The 9,396-nt window shown below is 34.7% G+C and overlaps 1 protein-coding gene across 1 annotated transcript; it reads left to right on the top strand.

Annotated features, from left to right (window-relative positions):
• Positions 1-7,426: 7,426 nt before the first annotated feature.
• LOC139872090 (glycine-rich protein 2-like) lies at positions 7,427-8,360 on the top strand. The gene has a single exon (XM_071859900.1). It carries the CDS (start codon positions 7,530-7,532, stop codon positions 8,148-8,150), a length of 621 nt encoding a protein of 206 aa, XP_071716001.1. The 5' UTR covers positions 7,427-7,529; the 3' UTR covers positions 8,151-8,360.
• Positions 8,361-9,396: the final 1,036 nt, after the last annotated feature.

Here is a 9,396-nt window from a genome sequence, read left to right as displayed (position 1 = left end):
ATGAGATAACAAGCATATTATTAATAATAAAATATATAAACTTGTTCGATTACAAGAATATGCATTAATGAATATACAAATGATATAGGTTCGTGAATCCGAGGCCAACCATGTATTGTTCAGTTCCGTCGTATGAATATTTTTACTACAAAATATCGTAGAGCGAGTTTCATTACTCCCTTTTTAAATGCTTTTGCAATATATATTTTTGGGACTGAGAATACATGCGCTGCTTTTATAACTGTTTTTACGAAATAGACACAAGTAATTGAAACTACATTCTATGGTTGAATGATCGAAGCCGAATATGCCCCTTTTTGCTTGGTAACCTAAGAATTAGTAAACCGATCTACTAATTGACGCGAATCCTAAAGATAGATCTATTGGGCCTAACGAACCCCATCCATGGTTGCGGATGCTTTAGTACTTCGATGTTGTTTTATCATGTCCGATGGATATCCCAGAATGATAGGGGATATTCTTATATGCATCTTGTTAATGTCGGTTACCAGGTGTTCAATCCATATGAATGATTTTTGTCCCTATGCATGGGACGTATGTTTATGAGAAATTGAAATATGAAATCTTGTGGTCTATTAAAAATTATGAAATGATTATTTATGATAAACTAATAAACTCACCAACCTTTTTGGTTGACACTTGAAAGCATGTTTATTCTCAGGTACGAAAGAAATCTTCCGCTGTGCATATGCTCATCTTAGCGATATTACTTGGAGTCATTCATGACATATTTTAAAAGACGTTGCATTCGAGTCATCGAGTTCATCAAGAATATTATCAAGTTATTTATAGTTTAGATATATTATGAAATGGTATGCATGCCTGTCAACTTTCGATGAAATGAAAGTTTGTCTTTTAAAAACGAATGCAATGTTTGTAAAATGTATCATATAGAGGTCAAGAACCTCGCGATGTAACCAAATGTAATGTATTCGTCCGAATGGATTAGGACGGGTCGTTACATGGACCAATTCATCCACCATGTGGACCATTTAGATATTTCATGGTCCTAATAGACGCATCTAGTAGATGGTCTCATGTTTGTCTATTATCAAGTCGAAACATGGCATTTGCAAAATTTCTTGCTCAAATTATTAAATTGAGAGCACATTTCCTTGATTATACTATTAAAAGGGTGAGATTGGATAATGCTGGTGAGTTTACACCTCAAGCATTTAATGATTTTTGCATGTCTATTGAGATTGTTGTTGAACATCATGTTGCTCATGTGCATACACAAAATGGTTTAGCCGAATCACTAATTAAACGATTGCAGTTAATAGCTAGACCATTGATAATGAGAACAAAACTCCCAGTATCTGTACGGGGTCATGCAATTTTACATGCTGCATCATTAATTCGCATTAGACCAAGTGCAAGTCATACATATTCTCCCTTGCAACTCGCTTTTGGCCATCAGCCAAATATTTCCCACCTTAGAACATTTGGTTGTGCGGTTTATGTTCCTATCTCACCACTACAATGCACTAAAATGGATCCTCAAAGAAGGATGAGAATATATGTTGGATATGAAACATCTTCAATCATAAGATATATTGAAACCATGACGGGTGATGTTTTTACAACACGTTTTGCTGGTTGTCACTTTAATGAAATATTGTTCCCTAGATTGGGGGAGAAATAACAAATAAAGAAAATGATGTTTCATGGTGTGAACCTCAATTAATGTATCTTGATCCTCGCACAAAAGAATGCGAGACCGAAATTCAAAAAATAATGCATATGCAAGAACTTGTGAATAAATTACCCGATGCATTTACAGATACGAAAAGAGTGACTAAATCATATATACCAGCAGCAAATGCTCCAGCTCGAATTGAAATTCCAAAAGCTGGCAATAATGTCACTCTTGAGTCTTTGCCAAGCCAGAAACGTGGGAGACCAATTGGTTCCAAAGATAAAAATCCTCGAAAAAGAAAATCAACTGATAATGAGGTAAAAGAAAGTGTTCAAGAAGAACCACAAATCAATACTCCTTCTGTAGAGGAGATTGATGATGTCAATACGGAATTTTCAATCAATTATGCACATTCAAAATTATTATGGAACCGAAATGAAATGAAAAATCTTGATGAGATATTTTCATATAATGTTGCATATGACATCATGAATGATGATGATGATCCAGAACCAAAATCTGTCATGGAATGTAAAAATAGACATGATTGGGATCATTGAAAAGGAGCAATACGAGCTGAATTTGAATCGCTGAATAAAAGAAAAGTTTTCGGATCTATCATTCTCACACCTAAAGATGTGAAACCTGTGGGATATAGATGGGTTTTTGTGCGAAAAAGAAATGAGAAAAATGAAGTTACAAGGTATAAAGCTAGACTTGTAGCTCAAGGTTTTTCTCAAAGACCGGGAATTGATTATGAGGAAACTTATTCTCCTGTTATGGATGCAATTACTTTTAGATACTTAATCAGCCTGGCAGTTTCTAAAAATTTAGAAATGCATCTCATGGATGTTGTGACTGCTTATTTATATGGATCACTTGATAGTGATATATATATGAAGATACATGAAGGATTTAAGGTATCAGAAGCAACCAATGCAAAACCCAAAGAAATGTACTCAATCAAGTTACAAAGATCTTTATATGGGTTGAAACAATCGGGTCGCATGTGATATAAACGATTAAGTGATTACTTGATAAGCAAAGGGTATACCAATAATCTTATTTGCCCATGTGTATTCATTAAGAAAACAACATCCGGATATGTGATCATAGCCGTTTATATCGATGATCTTAACATCATAGGTACAAATAAAGAGATCCATGAAGCCATTCAACTTCTAAAGAAAGAATTTGAAATGAAAGATCTCGAAAAAATCAAGTATTGCCTTGGTTTGCAGATTGAGCATATGCCTAATGGTTTACTTGTACATCAAACAACTTATACGGAAAAGATTTTAAAACGTTTCAATATGGACAAGGCAAAATCATTAAGTACTCCTATGGTTGTTAGATCCCTTAATGTTGACACTGATCCATTTCGTCCCTGTAAAGATCATGAAGATATCCTGGGACCAGAAGTACCATATCTTAGCGCAATTGGAGCTCTTATGTATCTTACAAATTGTACAAGACCTGACATTTCTTTTACAGTTAATTTGTTGGCAAGATTCAGCTCAGCTCCTACCAAAAGACACTGGAATGAGATCAAACACATATTTCGATACCTTCGAGGAACTACTGATTTAGGATTATTTTATTCTAACGAATCAAAACAAGATTTGGTTGGTTATGCAGATGCAGGTTATTTATCTGATCCACATAAAGCTAAATCTCAAAATGGATATGTATTCCTAAATGGAGGTACCGCAATATCATGACGTTCTCAAAAACAAACACTTGTTGCAATATCATCAAATCATGCCGAAGTGATTGCATTACATGAAGCTACTCGGGAATGTTTTTGGGTGAGATCAATGACACAACTCATTACTGATTCTTGTGGACTAGAACGCGATAAAAGTCCAACAACTATCTATGAAGATAATGCAGCTTGCATAACACAGATGAAAGAAGGGTATATCAAAAGTGACTGAACAAAACACATACCTCCTAGATTCTTCTCATACACTCAAGATCTCATTAAGAACAACCAGATTGAAATGAGATATGTTCAATCCAGCAAAAACTCTGCTGATCTTTTCACCAAAGCACTCCCAACTGCTATTTTCAGAACACACGTTCACAATATTGGAATGAGACATATTCAAAAGATGTAAAAGATCAACGATGTCTACTTGAGGGGGAGTCAACTCCATGCTGCACTCTTTTTCCCTTAGCTAAAGTTTTTTCCCACTGGGTTTTCTTTAGCAAGGTTTTTAACGAGGCAGTAATTTATAGTTGATCTTCAACAAAACAAAATTGCTATCCAAGGGGGAGTGTTATAATAATAATAATAATAATAATAATAATAATAATAATAATAATAATAATAATATAGATATGGATAGTCAATTTTGATGTATACATATAGTCAATTTTAGTACATAAAGTATGTAATTTTATATTGAGATTTTAGACTATAAATACTCATGAATGCAAGCATTAAACTTGCATCATTTCTCACACTTACAAAGTGTTTCTTTCTTTCTCTCCATTATCATCTTCGTTCTTACACTTCATTATTAGTATTCTTAATCAAGAATCAAACCACTAAAGGTAGTTATAAGCCTACTGAATTAGAACATTAAGAATCAAACCAATAAAGGTAGTTATAAGCCTACTGAATTATAACAGTGTTTATTTTTAACGTGTTTATTTTTACTCCGTATTTGTTTTCCAAGTTTTTAGCAAAAAGGTATGGTATTTATATCTTGTTTCATTGTTTAGAAAAGTTAGTTTTGAGTTTTAGTTGATTAATAAAAGCAGAGAATAAGCCTTTGGCTTCTTATGTTCCTGTTTAACCGAAAAAGTTGAACTACTATATAATTTTTATTGTTTAGCCACCATTTTAATCAACATAAATTTATGATTGTGAATTTGTGTAGCCTTAAACACTTTTGGATGTATTTATGTATTTCACACATTCAGGTGGCAAACCATAGAATACGCAGAGGTAGGCTTTGGCCCCTTAAGAGTGTGTTTGACGCAACAACTTGTTGGAGCTCATGAAAACTTATAGGAATTTAAGTTTATAATTTTAATAAGCTTCGAGTCATACGTTATTACGCTTTGTTTGGCATTCATAAAAAGTAGAGTTTATAAAAGTCATATGCTCTTAAAAAATAAGTTGCACATAGTAGCTTATGAAGTAAAAAATAAATTCCTAGTTTTTCAACTCCAAAAATAATATCCAAGTCCAGCCCACAAACTTCAGCTAATTTCATCCAAACACACTTAAAAAGTGAATCATAGGTGGCAACAATAGAGGTGACACAGGTGAAGGCGACAACGAAGAGGTAACTAGTCGTTGTTCGCAATGGAGGTAAATCTTGCAACGTTGACATTGCGGGTAAATAACTCACTGGCGGTGACAATGGAGATAATGGCGGAAATTGAAGCAGTGGTGACAATTGAGATAACGACATCACCGGTAGCCACGAAGTAAGTGGCTAAAAATTGACCTAATGAAAGTCTCAACTATCCAACATAAACATGATGCTAAAAGTTAACAATAATGTAAATTCAAAGATTCACAATCTTTGTAGCATGGTATGTTAGTACCAAAAACTAAGCAAATTCAACTCGAGACATGGATACATGACTCGAGAATGCACATATCCAATATATATTATACGTTCTGATAATTATAAGTTTTGATACATGCACTAGTGTTTAAATAAATAAAACAAGAACAAAACTGAGGTCATAACGACAATAGAAAAAACATAGTAACAGATTAACACAATATGCAAATTAGTCCTACAAAAAGCGCTCTACTCAACATCAGTCTATCAAACCTTAGAAAAAAATAAAAACAGAACACCAACTTGCCATAAATTCATTTTTTTTAACATCAAAATTTTATATATAAGAAAACCCTCTAGAAAGCAGCTAGAGGACCACAAAACACCAAGATTACAAAGACTTTACAAGCCAATCGTTCCAGGATACATTACATTTTCTTCTACTAGAATGCCATAAATTCATTTTTTTTTATTCACCCCTTACTTCGTTGAAGTCCCTGCGCAAATAACTCAATCATCATTGTCAAGACCCATCAGCAGTTCTAGACTTTCCCACATTCTAGCCTTACCTATATCGTCTTGAGGTTCATAAACATTTACAATAATAGTTTCATTGGACTGACCTTTTCTAATACCTTTAAAAGTAATAAGAAACTCGCCCTCGACTGCTTGATTGTTTTAGTTTAGACTTTTTTTATACCGAGTCTTGACGCGATCTAAAATGTTGAGTTATTTTAGATTGAGTTGTCTTAATCGATTTTAGTTCGGTTACCAGTGTGCTTGTAAGATTAGCGGTGACTTTGGTTGGTCATTTGTAATGATTACTAGTTGAAGGACCCATTGAATCACGGGTTTTTTTAAACATTTTTGTTGAATGATATGATGTATGTGACAAATGAATGTAGATGTTAAAGTCGGTGACTTAACAGTGCATTGAAAGTCGTATACATTTATGCTCCTCGTTTCTTGTCAACCAAATTTAAAAAAAAAAAGACACCAATTCTGTTAAAGACGTAAGATAACTATTGAAGTTTATGGTTCAACATAATAATATATTGAGTAAAAATCTCATCCAAATAGCACCATTCTTTAAATGAAAATGACATTAATACCATATATTCTATCTATAAAGAAAATATATTAAAGTGAAAAAAGGTATAAATATGTTCACACAACAACTTGAATATGTAGAATGAAGTAGTCACTATAGTTACAATTAAATAAATAGATAACTGAATAATAATAATGTAAACCAATCTAAAACCTACTATCTAAATATAGATTGAGTTGTCTTAATCGATTTTAGTTCGGTTACCAGCTTATATAAGATTAATAGTGATTTTGGTTGGTCATTTGTAATGATTATGTATGTATACTTGTATACTTTAGGGCTCTTCATCGGTTATAAGCAAGGTTGAAAAAGACGCAAGACGGGGCTGAAACGGTAGCGACCTCAAAACGTCGCAACGGAAAAAACGGGGCCGAGACGGGGTTGAAACGGATGTTGACTAATGTTGACTTTTATATATATAAATATATATTTACACATATTTTAGAGCTAAAAAACCTTCGTTCACAAGTTTGTACATATAATTGTTATTAGCATTAATATAATACAAAATGGAATACTAAACTAAGTCAATTTTGATTGATTTGACCGACTTATGACCGATTTTAACAGAATTTCTGACTTTTGACCGGCGTTGACCCAATTTTTCCTGCATTTGACCTGACTTTTGACCGTTGACCGGCTTATAAGAAAACGAGACGGGGTCGAAACGGTTTACTCACCAAAACGCCGCAACGGGCGTCGCAACGGCCGCAACAGACGCCGTTTACAAAAGTGGTTATAAGAATTGTCTTATTTTCATTTATTATTTACTTTTACTTTTAAATAAAATTTTTTGAATAAAATATCAGTGTGAATAGTGAATTGATATTTTCTATTGATATATATTAATTTAATTTAATTAATAATAATAATAATTAATTTAATTTATTATTTTTTAAATAAAAATTCTGCAATTCAATTCAATGTTAAATAACACCTCGAAACAAAACAAACTGCAATCCAATTACTCTGCTTTGAGGTACACGCTTATATTAGATACGGAGTACATATCTACAATCAAACGGTCAAGATCGCACAAATTATAAGCATCTTATCCCGAGCCCTAGATCAAGGCAGTAAATTTCCATTACTACCCTTTTCAATAAGGTTATATAATGGACCTAGAGCACCGGATAATAGTCGTCCAAAGTTATAGAGGAGAGAGACTAGGGTTTTCTCCCTCATTATTTGCAACTTTGGGGGTTTAGGGTTTCATTCTCAACTAAAAAAAATGGGTGATAACGGCGATAGAAAATCAGGTACCGTCAAGTGGTTCAACGATACTAAGGGATTCGGTTTCATTACGCCGGAAGACGGCGGCGAAGAACTTTTTGTTCATCAATCGTCGATCAGAACCGACGGATTTCGAAGCCTCGGTGACGGCGAATCCGTCGAGTATGTTGTTGAAAACGGATCTGATGGCCGTACTAAAGCTGCTGATGTGACTGGTCCTGGTGAGGGTCCTGTTCAGGGGAGTACTCGTGGTGGCGGCGGCGGCGGCCGTGGTGGTGGTGATCGGTACGGAGGTGGTGATCGGTATGGAGGAGGGGATCGGTATGGTGGAGGCGGTGGTGGTTATAATGGTGGTGGACGTGGTGGACGTGGTGGTGGTGATCGTTATGGTAGCGGCGGAGGATATGGTGGCGGCGGCGGTAATGGTTGTTTCAAGTGTGGTGAAAGTGGACATATGGCTAGGGAGTGTACTCAGGGAGGTGGCGGCGGTTATGGTGGTCGTGGAGGTGGTGGATATGGTGGTGGTGGTGGCCGTGGAGGTGGCGGCGGCGGCGGCTGCTACACCTGTGGTGAAGATGGACACTTTTCTCGTGAATGCCCTAATTCCAACAACCGTTGATCTGGAGAAAGATGAAAAGGGTATATGTGTCTTTTTGCATTTACTTAACTTAAACTTTTATCTACTGTTTTAATGTTATGTTGGTGTGGTGTTTGTCTCTGTTGAAGAATGAAAAATTGTGGATTATCCATAAGTGGTTTGTTTTTGATATAATGATGTTCATCTTTTAGGGTTTATTATATATTACTTACTAGTTTTTAATTTATGGGATTATGAAACAGTTGTTTTGTTTGGTATTTTGGCATACATATATATATATGTATGAAATATAATATTGAACTGAATCAAGGATTATTGTGATTTCCCTAATGATTTGTTTTTTGCTTCTCCAATTGATTAGTAGATATTTATGCTTTTTGTTGGTGAGTGTTGGACTCAATTGATAAAACACAATGTTAGTATGTTGCTTTACATTGTTGTACAAAAATTAGTTGTGTGCATATCACTCCCCAACCGTTGGTGGTGCTGCAAGTTCTTGATTTATTGTGTAGTTTGAAGTTTTTTTGGTATATTGCAATGGTGTGGGGTGGGGACTAATTAAAGTATGTGATCAAAGTATAAATTGGAATAATTGTTGGCATCTTGTTGAATTGAAATCGTAATTGATTCTGTGTTTAATGGGGAATGTGATTTGATTTTGATTCCTGTTGTTTTGAAGCTATCATATTCCAAAATCCTAACCATTTAACTTTTGAAGATGATGTTCAAATATTCACATTTAACTACGACATCCCTTTTCTCATTCGTGGCTTTTGAATCATAAACCAGGATGAAGTCATGTACTAAAATTTTGTAGGATGTTGGATGTTGTTTTATGAATGTTATACTAATCAAATCTTGGGTACAATTGGATGTTTATTTCTGTAAAACCAAAATACAACCAACTAATCTACCCGGACAAATGATGAAAACCAAAAAAGTACAAAGAACCAAAATATCTACACAAACCAACGCAATTGGGAGACCTCTACCTTGGACTCAGAGGACCATTAGCGGCATTGATACTATTCATGAAATTGCAGAACCTTTCCATTGTGTGTGCTGCTAGCTATCTCATTCTTATTCTTAGACTTAAAATGCGAACATGCATACCCGACCTAGAAGAACAAAAAAACACTCATACCCGACCTAGGACAAAAAACACTCATATCGTGCCCCGTCAATAAAGAGACTCCGTATATTGTCACCACCACCTTCAATGCCTGCCTCAATATCATCACCACGATCAACCGTTGTTGCTAAAGAT

This window comes from Rutidosis leptorrhynchoides, chromosome 10, assembly GCF_046630445.1.
Source record: "Rutidosis leptorrhynchoides isolate AG116_Rl617_1_P2 chromosome 10, CSIRO_AGI_Rlap_v1, whole genome shotgun sequence".
Classification (NCBI taxonomy): Eukaryota; Viridiplantae; Streptophyta; class Magnoliopsida; order Asterales; family Asteraceae; genus Rutidosis; species Rutidosis leptorrhynchoides.
The sequence above is the reverse complement of the archived record's forward strand: the minus strand, read 5'-3'. Positions and strand labels throughout refer to the sequence as shown.